Source organism: Urtica dioica, chromosome 11, assembly GCF_054948205.1.
Source record: "Urtica dioica subsp. dioica isolate 48M chromosome 11, U.dioica_male_clone48M_v1_H2, whole genome shotgun sequence".
In the NCBI taxonomy this organism is placed as follows: Eukaryota; Viridiplantae; Streptophyta; class Magnoliopsida; order Rosales; family Urticaceae; genus Urtica; species Urtica dioica.
In genome coordinates this window covers 16793344-16819913 of record NC_142766.1, presented here as the reverse complement: position 1 = coordinate 16819913, position 26570 = coordinate 16793344, and the positions used below count along the sequence as shown (strand labels likewise).

Genomic DNA, 26570 nt, shown 5'->3' with positions numbered 1-26570 from the left:
TTTAAGAGTAAGCAACCATCAACCATATATTACGCATAATTATATAGGTGTATTTGCATTTTGCAGCCTTGTATTTGACCCCATCGGCGAAAATGAAATAATGCCAGCCTACTAATAATGTAGCGGTCATGATAAATAAAAAATAATCATAATTTAGCGATCAAATTTCCACACTTGTCCATGGGAATACAAACGAACTACAAAAATGACTAAGGGACAATTATGCTGCGAGAATTTTTTTTTTTTTTTTTAAATAGCATTTAAAATAAGTTTTCTCCAATCTAGTCTGGTCAAACTTTTTGAAAGCAGTCTAAAATAATTTGATGCGATTTAACAAATGACTGTGATCTAAATCGAAACCGTTCCAATTTTTTAACTCTAACATATTTCAACCTAATAATTTGGGTTGTATATATTTATAATGATGACAATTTTATGTTAATATTTCAAAATTATATTTTATAGTCATGCTCTTGTTAAATAAATAAAAAATTAAAACGGTTCAAATCTGTCCAAACCGAGCATGACCGATCAAAAATGCTTTAGTTTATTTTCTTAAGTGGTATGATCTCAATTTTTTGAAATTTTCGTGCGATGTTGTGTTAAAAAATAATAGAAATAGTTCGATGACCGTCTTTAAATAATAATGTAGTTTAATATTTAAATATTATACATTATATATAAATCATACTTAATTTTTTCATGACACATGTGTTATTTTAATATTATACATTATATATAAATCATACTTAATTTTTTCATGACACATGTGTTATTTTATTTTGTACCAAGTTAGATAGTTATACTATAATTTTAACCGATTAAATAAAAAACGTAAAAATCCTACATTTCTTTTAGGAATACACATTTTATTTTTACTAGCAGAATAATACACAGAATCTCAGATCCACTTCAATATTATTATTCTTCATTTTAGCGGATCATAAAAAAAAAAAAAAAAAAAACCCTGGTTTATATCCTTAATCAACTGTAAACAGATAGAGACAGAGAGAGGCGTATATAAAATTATAAATACATACAGAAACCATTGGACAATTTAAGAACCGGTATTTTAATCGTGACAATACACTCTCATTGTCACTCCACTCTTGTTACTGGTCTCTGACCTAGCGGCGAAATTTATCTCGCTCGCTTCTTCCTCTGGTTTCATTCGCCATAGCCACCGAGCTTTATCTCGGCGGTAATCTCCCGAAATATCGCCCAAACTCAGCTATATTTTTTAATAACAATATCCAAACGATCCTGCAGAGATTTGTAACCAACGCGTTCGCAACATGGAGGCCATGGTTTCTCTTCAGGTCGCTTCGGCGATTCGTTCGCCTTCAATGGTGTCTCTCGGCCTTAACGCCCGAGTCCCTCGGTATCGCGTCCGCACGGTTCGGTGCTCGGCTATTCCAGCTCCTTCCTTGGGTGAGTTTATCGATTTGTGTCATATTTAAATTTGTATCGTTCCTTTTTTTCTGACTTGGTCTGTATCGCCCGTATAATGTAGAAATATGCCGATAAAAAAAAATCCTTTGAAGTTGACAAGTTTTTGGTTTTTCTATCTCATCGTATGCTGATCTTGATTCGGTGGTGTCACGTCAGAAATTAAGAAACGTAATAGTTGTTCCTTTAAATCTGTTTAGTGTAGTCTGAGATGCACAAAGCTAAGAACTAATACTGGCTATGCGAAATTCGATATTTGTAAACAGTGATTGGCTGTATAGTGCGGTTTCTGATTATTGCAATTCATTCCGTGTAGTTGAGCAATCAGAGAGGTTTACAAAGGCTTCGAAGAATGGGAATTTAATCCCTCTGTATCAAACCATATTTTCGGACCACTTAACCCCGGTTCTTGCCTATCGATGCCTGGTTAAGGAGGATGACAGAGATGCTCCGAGCTTTCTGTTTGAGTCTGTTGAGCCGGGTTTGCGAAATTCAAGCATTGTATGCACTTTAAACATCTTTGGACACATGTATATTTATTTTTTCAAACACAGGTCTTCAACGTTCTGTGATTTGGATCTTGTAGGGGCGGTACAGTGTGATTGGAGCTCAGCCGACAATCGAAATAATTGCGAAAGAGAATATGGTAACGATACTCGATCACGAAGTTGGGAAAAAGACAGAAGAGATCGTGGAGGACCCGATGACTGTTCCTCGGAGGATAATGGACGGATGGACACCTCAGCTTGTCGATGATCTTCCCGATGCATTTTGTGGTGAGAGCAGCGTAGAACATAGCTCTTATATACAAAATTTGTTATCGTCATATGTGTGCAAATTTATGTGAATGATAATTTTTTTTTTTCGTAGTTTACTTTTTAGTACTAGATCAGAAAAGGGATGATGTTCCCCATTTGAGTTGCAAGGCTTAACATCATATTGGCTCAAGAATTGCAGAGATCTGTTTTGGCTAGCTATATAACCAGCTGATTTGATGATAAAACCTGAAAGTTATACTGTTGAGTGACTTGTTGATGTTGAAGCATACTCTTATTTTTGGCCAGGTGGGTGGGTAGGTTTCTTTTCATATGACACTGTTCGCTATGTGGAGACGAGAAAACTACCATTTTCTTCTGCGCCAATGGATGACAGAAATCTTCCTGATGTTCATCTAGGTCTTTACGATGATGTAATTGTATTTGATCACGTGGAAAAGGTACTTTTTGAACCCTTTTTACTGATAATTTCTTTAAGCATATTGTTTACTCGTCCCATGATAACGCTGCTGGATTGGTTGTCGTTACGTTTCTTCTATTAATGTTTCTATTTTATTTTTATCTTTAAAGTTGTTGAACTTATTGGTACTCGGCGAATCCACATATACATAGTAAGCAGAAAGCAGGAGTGTAGATTCCCGTCTGGGAAGAACATTAACGACTAACATACGTTTTGATTTATGTTTCTTATGTAAAATTAAAGCTAATGGATATCAAACGGTTTGATTTTAACATAATTCTCCTCTTTATATATTTATATATTTCAGAAAGCATATGTTATTCACTGGGTGCGATTAGATCGATATTCTTCTGTTGATGAGGCCTTTAATGATGGAATGAAAAGACTAAAGGCATTGCTATCTAGAGTACACAACATTGTCACGTACTTTCCTTTTCACTTTTATTCTTTCGTTACAAATTCTATTGGGCTGTATGACTATTATTGGAGAATAGCGTACTTCTAGGCTGATAATTCAAGTCCATGGATTCATTACACTAATTCCCAACATCCTATTTGACAATTTCAGCCCAAGGCTGCCTGGAGGTTCAGTAGATTTTGACACCAACCAGTTTGGTCCCAAATTGGAGAAATCTAGCATGACAAATGAGGAATACAAGCAGGCTGTTTTGGAAGCTAAAGAACACATCTTGGCTGGTGACATATTCCAAATTGTGTTAAGCCAGCGTTTTGAACGGAGAACATTCGCAGATCCATTTGAAGTGTATAGAGCATTGAGGATTGTTAATCCAAGTCCATATATGACTTATTTGCAGGTTTGGTAGTTTATTAAGAAAATGCTTTTTATTTTATTTTATTGTTTTTGCAATAGCATTTGAATATATTTCATACGTGCAGGCTAGAGGCTGTATTCTGGTTGCTTCAAGTCCTGAAATTCTCACTCGTGTCAATAAGGTAACTTTTAGACCCCAGTAGTATTAGAAGACTTCTTTTTCTTCTTCTTTCATTGCGTTATTTCTAGTTAGCTTGCCTCTAAATGTTGCTGTAACATTCTACCGTCAATCTTTCCTTAAAATGCTCTACTTTTCCTCGGCTCTTGTATCAATTATTATTTTGGTAACAGAGAGTAATCACTAATCGACCCCTCGCTGGGACAACTAGAAGAGGCAAGACAATTAAAGAGGACCTGATGTTGGAAGAACAGCTGTTAGCTGATGAAAAGCAATGTGCAGAACACATCATGTTGGTAGATCTAGGAAGAAATGATGTCGGAAAGGTTAAAACTCTTTATTTCTATTATTATTATTTTTCATTGTTTCTGTTATGATTTGCTCAGTCTATAGACTACTTTCACAAAACTTTGGGGTAAATTGTTCTCTTTTTACCAAGTATTCAATGCCTTGTAGGGTTTCACAACAGGATGCATCATTCCGCACCTATTAGCAGTTAATTGAAAGATTCAGTAAATTTTTGTTTGTTGAAGAAATGAACTAGTTTAATGAGACTTACTAGATAATAAAAACTAAAGCACTTTCAAGGGAATCTACAATTTTTTTTTTTCTTTCTCACCCAGTTTCACCACAGGTTCTTTATGATCTCCATATCTGTTCAATTTGTTGTGGCAGGAAAATCTTATACTTGAATTTGACTGTTCATACAGGTCTCCAAGCCTGGCTCTGTCAACGTTGAAAAGCTCATGAACATTGAACGCTATTCCCATGTCATGCACATCAGTTCAACAGTGAGTACCTTCTGTTTGATTATAGCTAAAACAAGGAAATACACACAACGCGTTGTTGCTCAAGTTTCTTAGAATGCAAATAGTGATTAGCTTCATCTTTTATCGTAGGTCACCGGAGAGTTACTCGACGAATTGACGGCCTGGGATGCTCTGCGTGCAGCGTTGCCTGTTGGGACTGTGAGTGGAGCGCCAAAGGTAATATCACGGGCAGTTCCTCAAGTGATGGCATGAAAGTGTGTAGAGTCGATAGAATGTGTCACTATAACGGGCTCGAGAACATGATATTGACTCGGTGGCGTCATTATGGTGAAAATGCACAGGTGAAAGCTATGGAGCTGATCGATAAACTGGAAGTGACGAGGCGCGGAGCTTACAGTGGCGGGTTTGGAGGGATTTCGTTCACCGGGGACCTCGATATTGCCCTTGCTCTGAGGACCATCGTGTTCCCAACTAGCACCCGATACGACACAATGTTCTCTTACAAGGACATTAACAAGCGCCGCGAATGGGTCGCTCATCTTCAAGCCGGGGCTGGAATCGTGGCCGATAGCAACCCGGCTGACGAGCAGAGAGAGTGCGAGAACAAAGCCGCTGCTCTTGCTCGCGCCATCGATCTCGCCGAGTCTTCTTTTGTCGACAAGGCTTAAACAACGGTTGTCCTTCACCGGTTAGGTCATTTGTTTTGTTCCTGTATTCGATTTAGCTTTAGCGAGGGATAGTTGGAGAGAATAAAGAGATAGTTGGAGAATAAAGTTCAATCAAATAGGAAAGCAGAGAAATGTCGGATAGATATATATTGCCTGTATCTTAATGGCTTCTTTCTGTATTCGCCGACTGGGATTAGTTTTCGTTTGATTTGTTTATTTGAATTTGATATTTACATGCCGAGTGGTTCCGTAGTTTGATCGTAATGGATTTTGCCAGCTTTCTGTTGTGATTCTTGATTAGTTACTATGGAAATAATAAGTTCTCGGTTATTTGTTTTAGTCCAGTCTGATTGTTCATTTTTTTTATCCTTCAATTATTGGGAGTGCTTATTTATTTGTAGCACGGACAAAATCTGTATCTCTTGCCGTCATGTCATAATAGTAGTTACTGATATAAGCCTTAGCCAAGATTCTTTAAGTTTTTATTTATTAATAATTTTAGCAAATATCTTTAATCTTCTCCCAATTATTTGTTTCCTTCAAATATGTGGGAATATTGGCCCAAAATAGGCGCACGTGCGCTTCTTATTTTCATTTTGGGCCACTATTACACATATAGAGCTCACGTGGGCTTTTCTTTTATTTGCTTCAAAAAAAAAATTTAGGTCCACTAGGGCAGTTTATTTCCATCCTCGTTATATCACAGCAGCTTAAAATAAAAACAACCAAGAAGGAAAAAAAAAAAACGCGTTGGTCGAGTCCAACGAACGACGGGACTTACACGAGAGTTGGAGACTGACGGCGGGATTGGAAACTTGCTGGTTTTAAATGTGTGTGTGTTTTTGCTGTTTTTATTATGCTTTTGGTTCCTGTAATGAATAACACTTCGGTCCCTTAATAAAGCTTATCATCGGAAAAAAAAAAAAGTCATAAACATGATACTTGATTCGGTGGAGTATAAGTGTGGTAAATCATTTATCATAAATGCACTCTGATACAATTTCTATTTTTTTTTTTACCATAAATCCACGAAGTGTACTTTTAGAAAACAAAGAAACCGAATGAGATGTTGACACGTCACAAACTCACAGTCTGTCCAGCTAAGCTGTGTCAGTCGTCCATATCGTGACAGTTCAGGTCTTGCGTTTTTCGTGGTTTATCTTCGTTGATCATCCAAACGACACAATAATTTCTTTTCTTTTTTCCTTTTTCCCTGCCTTTTCACTTCGTGGGGACTCAAGGTATGTATGTAGATAGACCCACCTATTTGATTTCACTTTTCCGGTCCGTTTTTTATGTATTTTATTTTTTATGAACCGTGTTCGGCAATTTCTTTTCAATAATGAATTTATAGAGTTCATTTTCCATAACTCCAATCGGTTTCTCTCTCGCGTGGGTCAAGAAATTGTCTGCAGTTGGAACACATTTATTGATTGCGAATCAGAAAGTTTGCCTCTTTTGTTTCGTGTTATTGAAACCACACGAACAATTAGCATCAAACCCAGTCTCTTCAATTCCACTATTGCTCTAACCCTAGACCGGTGTCGATTAACACTCTTCCAAGTAACATAACATCATGATGTAGAACTATATATCTGATTCAACTCTATAAACAACACAGGCAAAGGCAATCGTGTCCCTGAAAAACAGCCCCAACATGTCCACCACAAAGATCTTCATCGTGTAAGAATGAATCTCTTAGTGGAAAACGCTCGCTCGCTCGATCGGAACCTTGAAAGCTAGGCTCTCTCTGTGTCTCTCTTTTTGCAGGTACTACTCACTGTACGGCCACGTAGAGACAATGGCGCGTGAAGTCCAGCGAGGCGCGAACTCGGTCGAGGGCGTCGAAGCCACGCTCTGGCAGGTACCCGAAACCCTGCCCGACCTGATTCTGCAGAAAATGAAGGCCCCGGAGAAGCCCACGGACGTGCCCGAGATCAGACCCGACCAACTCTCCGAGGCCGACGGCTTTCTCTTCGGCTTCCCTTCCCGTTTCGGAGTCATGTCCGCTCAGTGCAAGGCCTTCTTCGACGCTACCTCCGACCTCTGGGCCGCCCAAGCCCTCGCCGGCAAGCCCGCCGGAATCTTCTGGAGCACCGGCTTCCACGGCGGAGGCCAAGAGCTCACCGCGTCAGTACAAACTAACCCATTAGGGTGTTTTTTGCTAAATAGTCGACGGTTGTCTAAAAATCAGTGTACTAGTCAAAATGTGCAACTTTGGCTAATTATTAGCTTCAAATGAGTATTTTTGTATATTTTTTTGAATTTAAATTGTGTGCAGATTAACGGCGGTGACGCAATTGGCGCACCACGGGATGATATTCGTGCCTTTGGGGTACACCTTTGGGAGCGGGATGTTTGAGATGAAGGAGGTCAAGGGCGGGTCTCCTTATGGGGCCGGGACATACGCGGCTGATGGGACCCGCGAGCCGACCGAGCTCGAGCTCGCCCAGGCTTTTCACCAAGGCCGATATCTAGCCGGTTTTGCTAAAAAGCTCAAGCCTCTTGATACGCATTCTTTACAATGAAATATGTGAACCATTGACAATGACTTTGTTTTTACAAAAAGTTAAGTAACTAGCCAAATGTTTGAAACTGTTATATAGTCATAAAGATAAAGATGTGAGATTATTGATTTGCCATTTCATATTTTCATTGATGATGAGATATTTATGTTATTTTACACGTTTAAATACATAGGCGTGGTTATTTATTTAAGATTTGCGAAACGTTGGGTATATAACAATGTAAAATTGTAAATGTGGTTATATATCTAAAGAATCATTGTTTTTAATTGGTTGTCATAATTCTTTCTTTAATTCTAATTCTCCTGGATTCTTATTCATCTTCGTCTACGTTAATAACAATATCATAAGTTGTTGAAGCTGCATTATTTTATTGCCTCTTCTCACAACACTTATCTTAAAAACTCGTATGTCTCAAAAATATTATTTATTATCATTATTATTATTATTTAATCTTCTTCGCTAAGCAAAAATAAAAGGGGGAAAGAAAGCAGTTGCAAAAGTTATTAAAAAATAAAGGCAGTTGCAAAAGCATCTAATTATGCGGATAGAACTAAATGCAAATCGACATTGAAACGACGGCGTTTTTTTGCCAGCTCTACAAGATATAATAATAATAAACATATAAAATGATCTCATCAATAAAAAATAATTAGGAAAAAACAAACCCAGTTCCCTTCCCATATCTCTGTGTCTCTCTCCGATCCCGTTGGGTAAATTGGTTCATCATTCGCATCTCTCATCCAACCAAACTGAGTCTTGAGATCGTCGTCAATCGATATGGAGGGGCTGTGGAGATCGGTGACGGGACAATCGCCGGGGACGGAGGAGTACGAGGGTTTGGAGTATTGGACTTCGCCGGAGAGAGCTGGCTGGCTGACGAAGCAAGGCGATTACATAAAGACGTGGCGGCGGAGATGGTTCGTTCTGAAGCAAGGGAAGCTTCTGTGGTTCAAGGACTCCGCCGTGAGTCGCCACTCGCCGCCGCGAGGCGTGGTGTCTCTGGAGACCTGTCAGACCGTCAAAGGCGCCGAGGACGTCCTTCACCGTCCCTGCGCCTTCGAGCTCTCTTGCTCCGCCCAGGCTCCGATGTACTTCCTCGCCGATTCCGAGAAGGAGAAGGAGGATTGGATCAATTCCATCGGCCGCGCAATCGTTCAGAGCTCCCGTGCCCTAGCTGACTCAGAAGTCGTCGACTACGATCACGCGCCGAGAACTGGCACTTGATCTCGGATTCGGATTCGGACTCGGATTCTCTCGATTGTACGTAGTTATATGATGCTGGGAGTTCTTTTGGTTGTGTATATCGTCGGTGTATATCAACGAGGCTGTGTCTTTGGGTGATCGGGACTCTGTTAGTTTCTCGAAAGCTGTTCTTTTTTTTTTTCTGCTTCTAATATGTTTCTGAAGGTTCTAATGTTGCTCAGATTTTTTTCTTTTTTTGGGTATAAATTAATGAGGTTTAAAATATCAAAGCTTTTCATGTTACGTTTGATTACTTAGGGGTTTCGTGCTGTGAATCCATTGCTTGTTTTTGTTTGTTCGGTTGGTTGAGTTTGCAAATCTATGCTTCAGAAGCGTTTTTGTCTGCCATAGTGGCTTCTCAACTCACTCACTTGCCTAAGCTGTGGCAATTGATTGAGTTGGTCCTCTGTGAACATCTAATTCTCTTTGAGTGATTGGTCCTCTTTTTCTTTTTTTTTTAATTTAGTTTACTTATTGAAAATGTCATCTTTTTTGCCTGAAGGCTCTGTAAATAGGTGTTAAAACTTAGCAGCAGTTAGAGCCTCCACTGCAATGAAAGGTAAGCTGCCATAGAGAGTAAAGCAGAGAATAATATTTTCAGCTTTAGATGGCATGTTATGATATTTCTATCCACTGCTGTTGAGAATTGAATAAAGATATTAATGATATCATCTGCCATTAGTTTCGCCTGCCCATCATTTAGACTAGTAGTTGGAAAAAGAAGAGATAAAGGTATTTCCATCCATGGGTCGAGTGTTAATTATTAGTTCACTATGAGCCATCATTTTCATTTCCTTTATCTTGTCTTTGTTCCTTTTTCTCTTCTAGCTTTCTTCTCACTTACAGCTTATAATACCACCAAGAACGCAACAACCATCGTGTCCCTGTGTAGCGATTAGTATTAATCTAGCTAGGCGTGACCCTAGTTATAATACAAAGTGTTATTCAAGATTCTTTAGGAAGAAGAGATTGCCACTGAAGAAGTGACTGACTCTCAGACAGTTAGTTATCTCCTCTGCATGAAGGCTTGGTTCAGTGATTCGAAAATTACATTGATACTCATCGAGACCCTGATTCCTCGTGACTGACTCCAAATTTCCGGTTTAATTATTGGTTTCTCTGGTAGCATTTGTGGCCAATGAACTCGTACTGGCACGACCTTGTAGGCTCAGAGCTTGAACACTCAGTTGAACTAGTGCTTGATATTAACGCCTATTCTCACATGAGCGTGGAATGAAGAGATTATGACATGACTTGACGAGCCGCATCTAAACCCGTTGTGGTTTCTAGCGGAAGAGCCTTTTGAGATTCCCGGCAGATGAATGAATCGGCCAGAAACGCTGTCGGGATTGTTTCAAATCTGTATCATCTGAATATTCTCGCATGCATATTTTCATTTGCCGTGATGATTGCCGTAGTGTTTTTCTTTATGTCCCGTACTTTGCTTGCATTATTCGCCGTCTCTTTTTCCCCTTTCTGACTATCACCATTGCTCTCATTGGTACTCCTTTTCTGCTGCAGTTGTTTCTAAATTTGAAGGAAGCCCTTAATTTGGTTTAGTTGAAAAAATGGTTCATTCTTGTTTTGGAGGAATGAAGATAAACATAAAAGAAATGTTTTAGGCTAGGGAAAATTAAACAGAAAAAGTGAAATACTACCTATATATATATTTAAGATTAAATTTCAGGCTTGTGAAGCACACTAAAGCTTTTTATAATCAACGTGGGACCTATCTCCAGAAGCCAACAAACAACGAAAAAGCTTATTTTAGTATACTGATTGATATAGCTCCAACAACAACAGTGACAAATATAAAAAGCCAACCCCAGATTATTGTTGTGAATCTCACATCCTCTCTCATCACCCTCTAATTTTTTCGATGAAAAGTTCTCGGGAGGTGGTGTTTGTTCCGGCGCCGGGGATCGGGCACCTGGTCTCGACCCTCGAGTTCGCGAAGCGCCTGATGGCCCGAAGCCAAGGCCTCTCCGCCACCGTGCTCTGCCTGAACTTCCCTTTCTCCGGCGACGCCACGGCCTACGCCAAATCTCTCGCCGCCTCTCACCCGGGGATCAAGCTCGTCGACCTCCCTCCGGTGGACCTGCCCGCGGCGGACCCGCGAAAGTCGGTGGAGCACGCCATCTACGTGGCAATGGAGAGCGCGGTCCCACACGTGAGGGAGGCTCTGAAGGAAATCCGCGGCGCCGGGTTAGTCCTCGACTTCTTCTGTATGCCCTTGCTCGACTTGGCCGCAGAGCTCGGCTTGGACTCCTACATGTTCATGACCTCCAACATCGGCTTCGTCTCCCTCATGATGTACCTCCGCGACCGCCACGTCACGGCGCCCGAGTTCGACGCGGCGAATCCCGACCAGATCCACATCCCGGGGTTCGAAAACCCGGTTCCCGCCGGAGTGTTGCCGGCTGCCTTGTTCAACAAGGAAGGCGGTTACGTCGCTTACGTCAAGCTGGCTCGGCGGTTCAGGGACGTTAAGGGGATCATAGTCAACTCGTTCGCCGAGCTCGAGGGACAGGCTCACTTGGGCCCCGTCCCGGCTGTGTACACGGTGGGCCCGGTGCTGGACCTGAAGGGCCGGGCCCACCCGAGCCTGGACGAGGCGAGGCGAGACCGGATCGTGACGTGGCTGGACGAGCAGCCCGAAGCCTCGGTGGTGTTCCTCTGCTTCGGCAGCTTCGGGAGCTTCGACGCCGAGCAGACGAGGGAGATCGCGGCGGGGCTCGAGGCGAGCGGTTTCCGGTTCCTCTGGTGCGCGAAGCTCTCTCGGCCGCCGGAGGAGAAGAGAGCGCTCGAGGAGGTTCTTCCGGAGGGGTTCTCCGGGCGGGTCGGGGATCGGGGGATGGTGTTCGAGGGGTGGGCCCCGCAGGCGGAGGTGCTGGGGCACGCGGCGGTCGGAGGGTTCGTGTCGCACTGCGGGTGGAACTCGGTGCTCGAGAGCCTATGGCACGGGGTTCCGGCGGTGGCTTGGCCTCTCTACGCGGAGCAGCGTTTGAACGCTTTCATGATGACGAGGGAGTTGGGGATGGCCGTGGAGTTCGGGGCCGGAGAGACCGCGGTGGTGACGGCCGAGCAGATTTGCGGGGCGGTCCGGCGGGTGATGGACGGTGAGAGCGCTGTGAGGGCGAGAGTTAGAGAGATGAGCTCGATGGCGAGGAAAGCCGTGGCCGATGGCGGGTCTTCCTTCGCTGCCGTCGATCGGCTGATCAGTGATCTCCTCGGAAGCAACGAGGCCATAACAAGTATTTCACTTTGATCTTTATAGGTTTCATAATTATGTTTGTGCTTCTTTTACTAGTGATAAACACTGGTTTTGTTGTTCCTTTGGTCTTGTGTTGATCTTATACACCAGTTGATACGAGGAAAATGACTGTTTTTGATGCGTAATTCAACATAAACTTGAGGAATAGGTCCTTGGTCTTGGATATACAAAATCACGAATAAGTATAGGGTTTCTTTCTATATACAACAAAAAAAATACAGATTCTTGAATACAGATTCATTGCGTTAGCATGTACATTAACAATTAATCAGTCCATCTGAAAACCCGTCGAAGTAACGCCTTTTTGTTGAGAGGCACAATATCAAAACGGGTATAACTTCTTCTACAAGTAACAATCACCTTCTTCTCCAATGAATTCACCACCACAGACTCTGTCACTGCCAACACACATATACATGAATTCAATCAAACACTTTCTTCCTTTATATATATATATATATATATACTTATTTCTTTTCTTTTCTCACCGCCCACTCTTGACATGATTTCAGATATTCTCTTCTGGCACTCGCTGCATTTCATATCCGCAGATATCACAATCTCCTGAACCTGCTTCCAACTGAAATTAGCAATCCTCTTCTTTTCTTTTCTTTTGTATTAAAATATATGAAAACAAAACAAGAATGAATTGAATAAAGAAGAAAGCTGACAAGAGGCAGAGATAGTGATTCAATGGAGGCAAGGCTCGTTGGGTGAAGCACAAGAACCGATCTTTTCTTTCCACCACCCATTCTCAATCCCACCTCATTATATTATCATCACCTTCATTCTTCAAGAAACAGAAACAAAACCCCAATTCTCCATATCTTTCTTTTTATTCCCATTCACATAATACATTTATAATCAGCTTTACGGAGTTGGTGGAGAGAGAGAGAGAGAGAGAGAGAGAGAGAGAGAGAGAGAGAGAGAGAGAGAGAGAGAGAGAGAGATACTATCTTTCTTCGATATCCACGTGGCAAAGCAAAGCAAGTGGAAATGGCTTCTTTTATAATCCACCTTTTGCAGAAAGATTCCTGTTTTTTGGCTAGACGGAGTAAAGTATTCATTTTTGGCCCCACAAAAAAAATGGTTTCTCATTTTCTTAGTGCAATAGTATATTATAATCAGACCATTGAGTTGGTTTATGATAGGTCGACAGATCAAGTCCTTCGACCAAGTCCTTTCTTATCCATCTTTTAATCTTTGCTGTCATTCTCAATATTACTTATTATCTACTACAAAGTCAAATTTATGTTAAAGTCTCAAGCTTGGTTTCCCAACTAAATACTCAACAACTCGATATTGGTCAGAAGTCTAAATTCCATAACATGAGTTTATATAGAAAACATCAAATGAATTTCATGGTTTATATGTGTCTACTAAATTAATCAATGCTTCTCTCTCTTCTCCTCCTCCTTCTTCTTAAAGTTATTAAATTACATAATATTAGTCAAATAAGCCACCGAAAATCTAAAAATTGTTAAATACCCATCATTTTGTAATTTTTTTTGTAAATAGTCACCTCAGCTTATTGTTATGCCGTTATTTTCACAAAATAAAAATACACTCCAAGAGCAAAAACGACAAAGCAGGCCTTTACATAAAGCTCAAGCCTGTAAGGCAAAGTACTTTGGTCAAACCTCGAGTCAATCTGAACTCTTGCATTCAACTTGCAATTTGCCTTCAAATTGTTGCTTGCCTTCAACCCGGGTCTTGCATTCAACTTGACTCTTACCTTGAATCCGAGTTTTATCTGCAACCTACCGCATGTCTTTAACTTGCCGTTTGCCTTCAACTCGAGTTTTACCTTAGCCTTACATTTTCTTTCAACCCGAGTTTTGCCTTCAACCTGGCAGGGCGTTCAACTCATTTTGGCCACCAAACATATTTTTCCGCCAACTCATATTGGCCACAAAAACATGTCTTGGCGCCAACCAATTTCGGTCATAAAACAAGTTTTGCCTTCAACTCATTTTGGCCACCAACCATGTTTTGCCGCCAACCCATATTGGCCACAAAACATGTCTTGTCGCCAACTCAATTTGGCCGCTAAACAAGATTTGCTTTCAACTCATTTTGGTCGCCAAATGAGCTTTGCCTTTAACTCATTTAGGTCACCAAATGAGCCTTGCCACCAACCCAATTGGCCACTAAATCAGGTTTTCCTTCAACTCATTTTGACAACCAAATGAACCTTTTCTTCAATCCATTTTGTCCATCAAATGAGCATTGCCGCCAACTCATTTTGGGCACAAAACAAGCTTTGCCTTAAACCCATATTGGCTATCAAACAAGCCGTTCTGCCAACACATTTTGGCATAAAACAAGCCTTACCATCAACTCCACCATGCCGCTATTTGATTTCCCGCTAACAAATCTAATTAATCTAGATGAAGGTGCGGTTAAAAACAATAAGACACAAATAAATAACGAGATAAAAAATCACTCACTAGATTTCCTGCTATTTGATTCTCTACGCCGGTAGACAGTCTTCGTGTTCTTCACGTTCGTCGCGTTCTTCGGGTTGGATCAACACCAAGTCTTTCAAGCCGTTTCTCCGAATGAGATAGAACCAAGGCATGGGCCAACTCTTTGTTCACTAATTATCCCAACAAGGTGTTGGAATAATTATTTATTTCTTTGGGAAGTGGTATGGACGAATTTCTCAACTCCGGGAGAGAAAAAATTCGACCACACCAAGGTGAGAGAGTGGCGCGATTCCAAGTTGTGAATGCACTACTTGCACGTTTTCCCTCAAACCTTAAGCCCATTATTTATAGCTTTCAAGCTTACCCAAATAGAATATGCACTTTCCTAATTTGATTTTATCTTATTCTATTTGATATGAGATATTTATTCTATGAATAGAACAAATCAAATATCTTGGAGATATTTTAATAAATAAAATATTCAGATCATATCTAATATTTATTTACTTATCATATTAGAATATATTATTCAGGTAACTCAATAATATAGAATATCTCCATGATATTCTTATTAAATAATATAATTAATATATTATATGTTTATCACAATAAGATATATTATGCTATAATTAGAATATTAGATAATATCTTCATGATACTCTCCTAAATAATTACTATATTAAATATTCACCAAATTAAATCATATTTAATATATAATATTTATAACTGAGAAAAGCCTCAATTCAATTCGGCTTTAATCAAACAAATCCAAAGCTCATGTATGATGTTGTACACGCATACTACGACTTTATTGGGCCTTGTGGGCTTATTTAAATGGCTCTTTTTAGGCTCATTTAAATCTTTGTGATATTATAAAGTTACTTAATATTTAGTAACTTATTCGTAAAGTACCTTATTACGAATGCGAAAGATATTGCAACCGAGTTGTAGCAATGAATGGGTAGTCAAATTCGCATATTTACTACAAATGTATTCTAACTCATTTTACCAGAGTTGACTCGGGGACTATGGACCTAATAACTCAAAGCTAGATAAACACGAGCGAGATCGTAAACATCGTTACCTCTCTTCTTTCGTTTCATCAAAGTTGGTGATATTCCAATAAAATCCCAATATTGAACCTCTCGAAGTTATCAGAATTATATTTATTTTATCCTTAAAGATAAGTGCCCATTGTTATAGTCAGTACGCAAGTATCTATCCTCTAAGTTCAGAGTGACACGAAAGGTCAAATATACCGTTATACACTCAATAATACAAATATTGGATTACACGACGGAGTTTAGACGACGGACTTCCAAAACCGTCGTCTAAAACCTCGATATCCGACATTACACGACAGACATTCATTCTGTCATTTAAAATGTGTTGCTGAGTGACCTTAGACGACGGTTATTCTTCCGTCGTAGGAAGAGTGTTGATGGGTGAGATTAAACGATCGAAATTAGCTCCACCATGGAAAACAAAATTGGTTGTAACTCGTCGCGACAAGAAGTATTTCGTCGTGACGAGTTTGGGTAAGGAGTGTATTCAACGACGAAAATTATGTCCGTTGTGGCAAAAGTGTTATAAACAAGGATTTTGTCACGACGATAAATGTATCGTCGCAACAAGGAATGATTTTACGACGTAAAATATGCTCGTCTTTTAATTATATAAATAAATAATAAAATTTAAAAAATTACGTCTGGTATCATCGCGAGGTAAAATATGTAAACGACGTAAAATATGCCTGTCGTGTAATTACATAAATAAATAATAAAATTGAAATTTTTTGGACTGGGTTCGTCACGACTTAGATTTTTTGCATTGTGACGGGCCTTTTTAAACGACGTTCTTCACGTTCTTTGGATCTTCGATTCTTCGGACCTTTAAGTCTTCGGGTCTTCGACCTTTCGGGTCTTATTTAAATAATTAAACGACGTAAGATATACCCATCGTGTAATTATTTAAATAAGACCCGAAAATTCGGAGATCCAAAGACCCGGAAGGTCGAAGACCCGAAGACTTAAAGTCCGAAGAATCGAAGATCCAAAGAACGTGAAGAACACGACGAACGTGACGAACATGACGAACAAAGAAGCACGAAGAATATTTATTAACGAGACGAAAACGACGAGAAGAGAAAAACTTCACCACACCTAACTTTGATGCTCTCATAGTATACGGCCCTAGATCAAACAACGGATAGTTTTAAATGCTAATAAAAAAACGTGGTTAACAATTATTATATTAAAGAATGACTAAATAAAAAACGTCAGCCCTATGGATACTTGGAAGCACGTTGGTTTAAGATTGCTTATGGTGAAAGAATCTTATTTTGTTTAATGAAATACCCATAAACCATATAAGATAGAACAAACAACCCACTTAATTACTTACAATGAAGCATATATATATTCGTTGACCCACTTGCTTACAATGAAGCATATATATATATATATATATATATATATATATATATATATATATATATATATATATATATATTCGTTGAATCAGTTTTAGTTATTTGAAACGGTAAACCAAATAACCGTTGCTCAACATATCATTATACATTCAACGTACAATAGATCTTCTGGAGGATGTTAGGCACTAAAAAAGAAAAAAAAAATCGCTATAAAAGATCAATGAATAAGCTTATGAAGTGAAATGATGATAAAAAGACTGTTATTTAAGGTATCGACAACGATTACACTTTTTCTCAAATATCTCATACTAATTCACAAGAACTCCTAAAAAGTAATTGCAAAACTCATTTAGAATTGAGATTTTGTAAAATAATAAGATGACATCTTTTAAGAGTCATCTTAGAACTTGTAATTGGATGCTGCGAACGTTGAAACGCAATCGATGTGTACCAACAAAGTCCAAAGGGATAAAATCTGTAGGATGCAAATGGATTTACAAGAAAAATTGAAGACCGGATGAAAATGTTGAGACATTCAAAGAAGACTCGTGGCTAATGGTTTTTTTTTTAGAAGATATTGATACATTCTCTTTTGTTTTCATGCTTAAATCCACTGAATCTTCCTATACATCACTGCTGCCTTTGATTATGGAATGTGGCAAACAGATGTCTACACTGCTATTCCAAATGGATCTTGAAGAGCCTGTTAGCAATATTATATTAATATTGACGAAAATATATATAAGACAATTTGCATGGAAGGAAATTACACGTAAATAATTACAAATAAACCGGGTAAACCTTAAAACCGGAAAACACAACGGAAAAATAGTCGAGGCCCGTTGGACGGTCTCCTTGAAGCTTTTTATCGCCCTCCCACGGATGCTGGAATACTTGAGCGAAAGCCTCCCAGGATACAACGACTAGCAGAGGCAAGCTAAGCACCACTACACTTGACTCTCGGCGAACTAGGACCTGTGCGAAACTATCACCACGACAAAGCAGAAGAAAAGATTTTCTGGGAAAGAGGGAGGAGCTCGGGAACAGTGGGAAACAAAGGAATTCGTGTGTCCTCTGAATGAGAGCTGAAGCCTCTTTATATAGGCCAAGGTTATGGTTTGAACTTCAAAAACGTCCAGCCATAAAGGCATTAACGCAGGCTATATTACACCCAGCCATTTAACACACCGTTTTGAATTCAAAACCATGCGAACAGTCCAACGTTTTCAGCCTTAATGGCATTATTACACAGCCATAATGCGCACATAAATCTCAAAAACCATTGCATTGAAGCATACAAACCGTTGGCTTTAATTCTCAAACGTACACATGAGTTATTTGAGGTATTAACTTTCAGAAGTGAAATTGGAAGTAAAAAGAAAGCCCGAGACCGAGACATTCCCCGAAGCCCGAAGCCGGCCCGGCTCGGCGGCGGCGCGCGTGTGTGTGCGAGCGCGAGGGGTTAAGAGATAACCCACCCACACTCTCCTCTCTTGCACTTGCTTGACCACTAAAGAAAGATGATAGTATTTAAACACTACCATAACACATATCCCCAACCAATGTGAGACTCTTGGTTTTCACTTTCACAATACAACAACAATTGTGTTTCTTTAGCCTACTTTGAGCATCAATTTCTCATTCATCTTAGGTCCGATTTTGGCAAACAAATATTCAATTGTATAGCCCTCGTTACGAGGAATCCGTATCACTTAGAATTATTCAATTCCGATGAGTGGAACTCACTCAAATTGTTGCCACAAATAAGTCATTCACATGTTAATAAATAATATTTATTAACTTTATTCCAACAGAGCCTAATGTAATGTATATGACCCAACTAGATGTGTTCAAGGAGATAGGCCAAAAGGGCAAGGTTTGTGAATTTCTCCAGTCCAGAACAAATTAAACACTAAAGTCATGGAATATCATATTCAATGAGAGTGAATATTCTTTGATCTACTACATAAGAATCTGTTTGATGACTTCTTAGGCGTATTTGATATTAGCACATAAAATTTAAAACCACCGAAATTTTCTGAAGGTTATGTACTTGAATCGTTTGTTATTTTCCCTCAATTTATTTTAATCTTAATTAAAATTCACCATATGTTATGCATATCTCATAAAATAGACTAAGGATTCATAAATAGCAATTGAACTTTATCAAAATTAGATTTTTTACCATTTTCGTACAAAAATACTTGGTATGACCCAAAAAAAGCATAGAGCATCTTTGAACGTCATAGGGCGTCTTTTTCCAATGACAAAATGGTCCAAAAGATCTAAATCTCATCAAACCAAATCAGACCTATACATGTTACTAAATTTATCATCTTAAAATTATACAAGACCGAAGGCTGGGTGTGGATTGGCTTTCGGTGAGTCTTGGATTAAGCCGGCTCGTTTTTATTAGATTTTAGTCTTGTGTTTGCTTGATATTCCTGTTGATTTGGTTGTTTTTTTTTTTGTTTGTTAAGTACTATTTTCTGTTGGACTTATTGTTTCAGTTTGATTTTGATGAGAGACAGATTAGTTGTCATCCCCTGTCACAGTTTGAGTTTTCAATTAGATTTTGATCTATACCGGCAGAAAAATTATCTTCTTTGTGATCATTGGATCCCATATGATTAGATTATTTAATAATCATTTTGAGTATTTTGAAAGAGCGATATGTGTGCTCGATTTAGAATGTGCTATATGATCTTTCTTTGGTCGAAAGTAAATACAAGATCCGCTCTTAGCTGTACTCAATTTTAGATTCACTTCTATTCGAGTATTCATTACACATTGCAAGATGTTATTATCTTGAGGGTGTTTATTAATGGAAGTTGAGTGCATTTTAAAAAAAAAATGATAATAAAATAAAATAAAAAATTTTAAAATTATATAAGATATTTCTCGCCGTCACTCTCACGACTATTGTTGGGCTTATTTATTCGCGCCACTCGAATGAATCATAACAATGGCATGGATTTTCGTCGTCACTTACTTCCTATTCTAAACACACACCTAATTCCAGACAAGTCGAGAGACTAAACACAACCAAGCATTTTTTTTTTCTTTCTTCCTTTCATTTACTCATGGTTGCTCTTGGCGCCCCAGTTCTCTCTTTCCCACATAACCCACAAATCAAACCCACTAATTCAACAACACACAACAACGACCCTGGTTTCAGAGACTACCGTGCTGTTTCGCTCATCGAACAATGCACGAACATAGACCAGCTCAAGCAAATTCACGCCCAGATGATACGCACGGGCGTAATTTCAGACCCCATGTCAGCCAGCAAGCTCATCAACGCTACAGCTCTGTCGAAATTCTCGAGCCTCGAATATGCCCGCCAAGTGTTCGACCAAATTCCCCAGCCAAATCTATTTACTTGGAACACCCTCATTCGCGCTTACTCGTCAAGTCCCAACCCTAGTGAGAGTATCGCCGTGTTTCTGCGGATGCTTGAACATTGTTCCGATCCTCCAAATAAATTCTCCTACCCTTTTCTGCTCAAAGCCGCTTCGGAGCTCAAGGCTTCACGCCTCGGACGAGGTCTTCACGGCATGGTCGTCAAGTCCTCCATGGCGTCCGACGTGTTCATCCTCAACTCCCTCGTGCACTTTTACGGGTCGTGCGGCGATCTGGACTTGGCGTACCAGGTCTTCGTCAACATACCCGAGAAAGACGTCGTGTCTTGGAACTCCATGATCACGGCCTTCGTGCAAGGCGATCTCCCCGAAGAGGCATTCGAGCTGTTCAGGAAAATGGAGTCGGAGAACGTGAAACCGAACGTCGTCACGATGTTCGGCGTTCTCTCCGCGTGCGGGAAGAAGATGGACGTCGAGTTCGGGAAGTGGGTCTGTCTGTACATCCAAAGGAACGGGATCGCGGTGAAGTTGAACCTCAACAACGCGATGCTCGACATGTACGTGAAATGCGGGAGCGTCGGAGACGCGAAACGCCTCTTTGACACGATGCCGGAGAAGGACGTGATCTCGTGGACCACGATGCTCGATGGGTACGCTCGGTCCGGCGATCACGAGGAGGCTCAGCGGATCTTCGAGGCCATGCCAAGTCAGGATATCGCTGCCTGGAACGCCCTCATCTCCGCTTACGAGCAGAACGGCAAGCCCAAAGAGGCTTTGGCCGTTTTCCACAGACTGCAAGTTAGCAAGAGCGCCGAGCCCGACGAAGTCACGCTGGTCAGCTCTCTATCGGCTTGTGCCCAGTTGGGAGCGATCGATCCCGGCCGTTGGATCCACTCTTACGTGAAGAGGCGCGGTCTCAAGATGAACTGCCACCTCACAACCTCGCTGATCGACATGTACACAAAGTGCGGCGATCTACACAAGGCGCTCGAGGTTTTCAGCTCCGCGAAGAGGAGAGACGTGTATGTTTGGAGCTCGATGATCAACGGCTTAGCGATCCACGGACGAGGAAGAGAAGCGATCGCTACGTTCTCGCAGATGGTGAAGGCGAAAATCAAGCCCAACGCCGTCACTTTCACCAACGTGCTCTGCGCTTGTAGCCACGCGGGACTAGTGGACCAGGGAATGAGATTGTTCTACGAAATGGAGTCCCGTTATGGGGTTTTTCCGGGACTGAGACACTACGCGTGTGTGGTCGACATGCTCGGCCGATCGGGCCGTCTGAAAGAGGCTTCGGAGTTCATAGAGGCGATGCCGATCGCTCCTTCAGCTTCGGTCTGGGGCGCTCTTCTCGGTTCCTGTCGGCTTCACGGGAATGTCGAGCTCGCCGAGCATGCTTGTGCTCGGTTGCTCGAGTTGGACCCCACAAACCACGGAGCTTACGTGCTCTTATCTAACATCTACGCGAAAACCGATAAATGGGACGAAGTTTCGAGGCTGAGGAAAGTCATGAGAGATTCCGGGATAAGGAAAGAGCCGGGTTGTAGCTCGATCGAGGTCGATGGAACTGTGCACGAGTTTCTGGTCGGTGACAACTCTCACCCTCTTTCCAGAGATATTTACACGAAGTTGGATGAGATTGCGGCGAAGCTGAAGGAAATTGGGTACGTGTCGAACACGTCGCACGTGCTACAGTGTGTCGAGGACGAAGAGATGAAAGAGCAGGCTTTGAACCTTCACAGTGAAAAGTTGGCGATTTCTTTTGGGCTTATAAGTACGGCTTCTTCGCAGCCCATTCGGGTTGTGAAGAATCTTCGTGTCTGTGGGGACTGCCACTCAGTCGCCAAGCTCGTCTCCAAAATCTACGGCAGAGAGATATTGCTCAGAGATCGGTATCGATTTCATCATTTCAAAGAGGGCAAGTGCTCATGCATGGATTATTGGTGATAACTGACAAGTAGAAAAAGACCCTTGAAATGTAATGCAGCTTGGAGATTCACTTGAAAACATTCTAGTTGAAGAAAACAAGACCAAGCTATTCGTAGTACTATTTCATGATGGCTCTGTGGAGCAATAATCAAATTGTATCAGTATTGCCTCGTCTACATGGCATTGGGTCTCTCTCCTTTTTGGTGTACTAATTCTGTATTTTTCTAGTTTTGTGTCAAAGGTGGAGCAATTTGATAACTTGGCATTCTCAACTAATGCCTTTTAATGACTCCACGTACTAGAAAATGGTCGCTCAGCAAAAGTTTTTTTTACAGTAATCAGACAAGCATTTTTAAAAATTCCCATGACATACATTCTTGCGTATGTGCACGATCAACTCTTAAGCCATACTAGTACTACACACAAACACGCTAATCTAAATCAGGCATATCAAAATTCCCTGTGCGATCTCGATCTTCTCTCCTCACTTCTCCCATTATCTTCCCTCGGCCTCGATTCATAACGATCGTTGTCACGTCTACTCGATCTCATATCCTCCTTTCGATCTCTCATCCGTGGCTCAACGTCATCGTAATCAGACCTTTTGGATCTCTCTTCGTCTCTCTTGCCTTCATACTCGTCGCGCCTCGATCTCTTTTCTTCTCTTCTGTAAGGATCTTCTCTCGTCTTTGCCACATCATCATCGTCGTCACCAGGCGCTCTCGGTCTCCTATCCTCCTTTCTGTCAACACTTTCCCTCGACTTTCTCGGTATCACGTCTCTGTCCACATTTTCCCGGGATCGGCTTGATTTTGGCAGAAGATCGAAATCGCTACGTCTTCTAGGACTTTTTTCTTTGCCTCCCTTTCTATCGTGATCTTCCCTCGTGTAGCTTTGTTTGGCCTCCCTTTCTAAGGCTTGGTTATTCCTTGCTCTAGGGTGTGAATCTCTATCGCCTTCCCGAGCATTACGCTCTGGACCATAACTAGGTGGGATGTTCTCAGGTTTTCTCTCGCTCTTCTTTTGACCGTCAAACCTGTCGTGGCCCCACCTCGGCTCTTTGTCCTTTTCGCCCCAACCTGTGTTTGCTGCTCTCTGGAAAGGGAAAAAAAATAAATAAATAAACATGAAAACAGGGTACTGAGATGCAGTGCGTAACAAAACCAAACCATAAAAATAACTGCTATCTTGACGAAATTCAACACAAAGAAAAAGAGAAAAAATCAGAAAGTACAGAAATTGCTTCTGAACCATAAATAATTAGGACACGTAACATACAATTTCCAACGCAAGCTCTCAACTTCTCAAATTCTTACCACTCCAAAAATTGATGAGGTACCATTTAAAAAAAATACACTCAAGTAATAAGCTAGCATCAATTTGTATAAGGATCATAATCAAGATTAACGGCTATGCTATTCACCTCAAAAGTAATTTATTTCCGGCCGACAACTCCAGAATAAGGAGTTATCTCTTTTTTTTTTAAGTATCTCAATTCTTTTTGACTTCCAAATTATCAAGAAAAGAGTGACTCCGGATGTTAGACGGTTAGTTAGCATGTTTTTGTATAAGTTTGAGGTTGTTTCTAAATATTGAAAATCTGCCGGCCAAGTGGTAAAAAAAGTTGGGTTTTCGACTTTTCGTTAGGTTGGTGGTTGTGTTCTTCAAGACTAGATTAGCATTTTTGTGAATCGTGATAACTGAAACGTTGCAGGAATCTGAGTCAACTATGATATACCAGTGTCCAACTTTTAGTAGTCAAACCACGCACAGCAGGACCACTGCTCGGGATCAACCATTTTCTGCTGCTTCTGATTGTTGGTCTTCGAACTCGACCACCGTTCCCGACATCATCTCGTCCCTCCGTGACTTTGACTTGCTATTCACGCACGAGCACCCTTCTTGCTCGCCTTGAGGGTTGCGTCCTCGAGGTTGACATGCCTAAGGACCAAGTCTAGAAAATTCCCCGGTTGATCTGCGTGCTGAACGGTGTATGGAGGCCTGTAGGGTTTCTTCATTCCTAAATGTATCACAGTGATATGGCTGTGGGGTTTCTTCTGTTGTATTGGAAAAAATGCTTAAAAAGGCGATTTCAAGGTGCGCCTTGATGCAAGGCGCTCAGAAACCTTGATTTGCACCTTGGACGTTTTAGGCGTACGCCTAGAAACTAAACGCTCTGAAACCGCCTGGAAAAATGTGTGGGCTTTTTTTTCTGGGTCTTTTTGGGTTTTTTAAATCAGAGACAGAAAATTAGGGTTTACGAAAATCAGAAAATCGTAACCTGCAAACTTGCGAATCAAAAACCTTTCTGGGCCGGTTTTTTTTTTTTAAAAAATCGCCGAAATTAAATGTGTGGGCTTTTCTTCTGGGCCTTTTATGACTTATGAGTCAAAAACTTTCAAGGCTTACGCCTCGCCTTGAAAACAGAAATCCCCCCAAGGCTCGGAAACACCCCTCGAGTACATGGCTAGAAGTACACGAGGTGGTCGCCCACGTCGGTTGATCCGTCATACATGTTGAGACGGGGGAGATCGCACTCGATTGGGAACGACACCTGCAGTATCTCATCGGAGAAGGAGCACTTCGCCTCTATAGTCTAGAGTCTCGAGATAAGAGGTATTTTTTGCCCATATCCCCACAAGTCGCTGGAATCAGTTTTGTATTATAACCTTTAGTTCTATTATCTTGTAATACTTTGATAACAAGGGGTCAGAAATATTGTTAGTTATGAGCTAAACCAGAGTAACTAAATCGATTAATAGAACCCTGATACGCGAGTACTGGTTCTTTGTTGTGCGGAGTGTCACTGGTGAAATGAGATTTTAACCATTCAAGAACTTACATTGTTTATTACTTTCTGTTGCTTGGCCGTCGAATTCGTAACTTTGAAAAGTTAATGATTTATCAACACAAAAACTTGTTCATATGAAACCTGAGAAAACCAGTGAAATCCTAACACCGAGGACAATTCAACTAAAAAAAGCTGAACAATTGACAAAGGCCGAGCGTAGAGGCGTACCTTTTCGTCGTGGGAGAACTTGCAGGCGGCGCCGCGAGTGCAGTCGCCTCGCTGGAAGGCGCGGCAGACTCCTCTTTCCTCGCGCTTCCGGTTCTTGGTCTCCTCGTCTTCCTCTTCCCTCTTCTTGTAGCTGCTCACGTGGTCCACCCTGATCGTCCGCCCCAGGATCTGCGCTCCGTTCAGATTGTCTGCCAAACACCACAAACCAAATCAAACACCACGGCACCGAGATCAAGCGAGAACATCAGAGAGAGAGAGACGGACCGACGGCGAGGGTGGTGCTGCGCTGGTCCTGGTAGGCGAGGAAGGCGAAGCCCTTGGACTTTCCGGTGCCGGCGTCGCGGACGAGGTTGACGTCGACGACCTCGCCGTACTGAGAGAACACGGCGAGGAGGTCGCCCTCCGTGAGGTCGAAGGGGATTCCGCCGGCGTAGACGTAGGCGGAGTCGCGGTACTTGGCGTGCCACGACGCGTCGTCCGACAAGCCAAGAGAGGCTTCCTTGGCGGTGATGTTCTGGATCCGCTTAATTAGGGTTAGCGGATTCATTCTTTCTCTTCTTCAAAATGAAATCCTTTTCTCGGGGAGGTTTCGCTGCAACACTGTCGGTATGTACAGAAGTTCCGGCGGTGGCGGGAAGGCGCGGCTTTTGCGAACGGCGAAAATCGGAGGAGACCGTTTGAGCGAGAGAAGTTGACGATTGATAGTAGAGAGGCCTCTTCTGTTTAGTGAAATGAACTTCGGCTGTGTTTGAGCCCTTGCAATTACCCACTTCTATTTATTTTTATTGCAGTCAGGTCCATTTAGAACTTGCAATTGAACGCATTTCTTGATACCCCTCTCAATTGAGAAATTTCATTAATTTGACCTGAAAATTAATAAAATATCAAGACTAGACTTCTTACTTTATAAATATCTAAAAATGAACTTTTGTCCTATTTCGGACAAAAATACCATTCTAACCATCGTGGCATACAAATGGCGTACGATGTCATGCGATGTCATACGATGCCGTACGATGACATATAGTCATAAGGGTATTTTTGTCCAAAATTGAGACAAAAGTCCATTTTTAGATATTTTTGAAATATGAGATTTAATCTTGATATTTTATTAATTTTTAGGTCCAATTAATAAAATTTCTCTTTTAATTTTACTTGAGAAATTTGGTAAATATTACCACAGACACATCAAATTTGGTTTCCATGAGCACAATTTCTTCCTTAAAAAAAAAGAGTGTCTCAATTTCCAAAATATCATCAAATATTGAAAAAATATCAACATT

The 26570-nt window shown here is 41.0% G+C and overlaps 6 protein-coding genes and 1 pseudogene across 8 annotated transcripts; 5 read left to right on the top strand and 2 right to left on the bottom strand.

The window, feature by feature from the left end:
• Nucleotides 1-1040: 1040 nt before the first annotated feature.
• LOC149381766 (anthranilate synthase alpha subunit 2, chloroplastic-like) lies at nucleotides 1041-5412 on the top strand (annotated as a pseudogene). The gene is made up of 11 exons (XR_016302064.1): nucleotides 1041-1431; nucleotides 1766-1950; nucleotides 2036-2225; nucleotides 2514-2665; nucleotides 2993-3108; nucleotides 3254-3500; nucleotides 3583-3639; nucleotides 3809-3961; nucleotides 4346-4426; nucleotides 4535-4621; nucleotides 4747-5412. The product of XR_016302064.1 is annotated as an anthranilate synthase alpha subunit 2, chloroplastic-like (transcript).
• A 450-nt stretch (nucleotides 5413-5862) lies between these two features.
• On the top strand, nucleotides 5863-7867 carry LOC149381765 (Quinone reductase family protein). 2 transcript variants are annotated; one of them, XM_089601566.1, is made up of 4 exons: nucleotides 5863-5903; nucleotides 6695-6756; nucleotides 6844-7203; nucleotides 7355-7867. In XM_089601566.1, exons 2-4 carry the CDS (start codon nucleotides 6731-6733, stop codon nucleotides 7599-7601), a joined length of 633 nt encoding a protein of 210 aa, XP_089457692.1. In that variant the 5' UTR covers nucleotides 5863-5903; nucleotides 6695-6730; the 3' UTR covers nucleotides 7602-7867. The 2 variants fall into 2 exon arrangements, with proteins under 2 accessions (XP_089457692.1, XP_089457691.1); XM_089601565.1 differs by lacking the exon at nucleotides 5863-5903 and adding an exon at nucleotides 6176-6314.
• A 374-nt stretch (nucleotides 7868-8241) lies between these two features.
• On the top strand, nucleotides 8242-9295 carry PH1 (pleckstrin homolog 1). Its single transcript, XM_089602111.1, has one exon. It carries the CDS (start codon nucleotides 8379-8381, stop codon nucleotides 8823-8825), a length of 447 nt encoding a protein of 148 aa, XP_089458237.1. The 5' UTR covers nucleotides 8242-8378; the 3' UTR covers nucleotides 8826-9295.
• Nucleotides 9296-10628: 1333 nt separating this feature from the next.
• Nucleotides 10629-12178, top strand: LOC149381763 (UDP-glycosyltransferase 71K1-like). The gene has a single exon (XM_089630815.1). It carries the CDS (start codon nucleotides 10723-10725, stop codon nucleotides 12109-12111), a length of 1389 nt encoding a protein of 462 aa, XP_089486941.1. The 5' UTR covers nucleotides 10629-10722; the 3' UTR covers nucleotides 12112-12178.
• An 81-nt stretch (nucleotides 12179-12259) lies between these two features.
• LOC149381762 (uncharacterized) lies at nucleotides 12260-13053 on the bottom strand. The gene is made up of 3 exons (XM_089630816.1): nucleotides 12789-13053; nucleotides 12606-12687; nucleotides 12260-12515 (listed from the first exon to the last, which is right to left on the bottom strand). Exons 1-3 carry the CDS (start codon nucleotides 12867-12869, stop codon nucleotides 12382-12384), a joined length of 297 nt encoding a protein of 98 aa, XP_089486942.1. The 5' UTR covers nucleotides 12870-13053; the 3' UTR covers nucleotides 12260-12381.
• A 6851-nt stretch (nucleotides 13054-19904) lies between these two features.
• OTP81 (Tetratricopeptide repeat (TPR)-like superfamily protein) lies at nucleotides 19905-22540 on the top strand. Its single transcript, XM_089630399.1, has one exon. The coding sequence runs from the start codon at nucleotides 20061-20063 to the stop codon at nucleotides 22284-22286; it is 2226 nt and encodes a 741-aa protein (XP_089486525.1). The 5' UTR covers nucleotides 19905-20060; the 3' UTR covers nucleotides 22287-22540.
• LOC149381760 (RNA recognition motif (RRM)-containing protein) lies at nucleotides 22519-26027 on the bottom strand. Its single transcript, XM_089630400.1, has 3 exons — nucleotides 25552-26027; nucleotides 25288-25475; nucleotides 22519-23363 (listed from the first exon to the last, which is right to left on the bottom strand). The coding sequence occupies exons 1-3, from the start codon at nucleotides 25832-25834 to the stop codon at nucleotides 22719-22721; spliced, it is 1116 nt and encodes a 371-aa protein (XP_089486526.1). The 5' UTR covers nucleotides 25835-26027; the 3' UTR covers nucleotides 22519-22718.
• Between the last annotated feature and the right edge of the window lie 543 nt (nucleotides 26028-26570).

Excerpts from the sequence above, each read along its gene's own strand:
- LOC149381765 (XM_089601566.1), top strand. The coding sequence starts at position 6,731 with ATGTCCACCACAAAGATCTTCATCGT. Across the intron at positions 6,757-6,843 it reads ACCACAAAGATCTTCATCGT|GTACTACTCACTGTACGGCC; the intron begins GTAAGAATGAAT and ends CTCTTTTTGCAG. Across the intron at positions 7,204-7,354 it reads GGAGGCCAAGAGCTCACCGC|ATTAACGGCGGTGACGCAAT; the intron begins GTCAGTACAAAC and ends AATTGTGTGCAG.
- PH1 (XM_089602111.1), top strand. The coding sequence starts at position 8,379 with ATGGAGGGGCTGTGGAGATCGGTGACGGGACAATCGCCGGGGACGGAG.
- LOC149381763 (XM_089630815.1), top strand. The coding sequence starts at position 10,723 with ATGAAAAGTTCTCGGGAGGTGGTGTTTGTTCCGGCGCCGGGGATCGGG.
- LOC149381762 (XM_089630816.1), bottom strand. The coding sequence starts at position 12,869 with ATGGGTGGTGGAAAGAAAAGATCGGTTCTTGTGCTTCACCCAACGAGC. Across the intron at positions 12,688-12,788 it reads AATCACTATCTCTGCCTCTT|GTTCAGGAGATTGTGATATC; the intron begins GTCAGCTTTCTT and ends AGTTGGAAGCAG. Across the intron at positions 12,516-12,605 it reads AATCATGTCAAGAGTGGGCG|TGACAGAGTCTGTGGTGGTG; the intron begins GTGAGAAAAGAA and ends GTGTGTTGGCAG.
- OTP81 (XM_089630399.1), top strand. The coding sequence starts at position 20,061 with ATGGTTGCTCTTGGCGCCCCAGTTCTCTCTTTCCCACATAACCCACAA.
- LOC149381760 (XM_089630400.1), bottom strand. The coding sequence starts at position 25,834 with ATGAATCCGCTAACCCTAATTAAGCGGATCCAGAACATCACCGCCAAG. Across the intron at positions 25,476-25,551 it reads CAGCACCACCCTCGCCGTCG|ACAATCTGAACGGAGCGCAG; the intron begins GTCCGTCTCTCT and ends GGTGTTTGGCAG. Across the intron at positions 23,364-25,287 it reads AGTTCTCCCACGACGAAAAG|AGAGCAGCAAACACAGGTTG; the intron begins GTACGCCTCTAC and ends TTCCCTTTCCAG.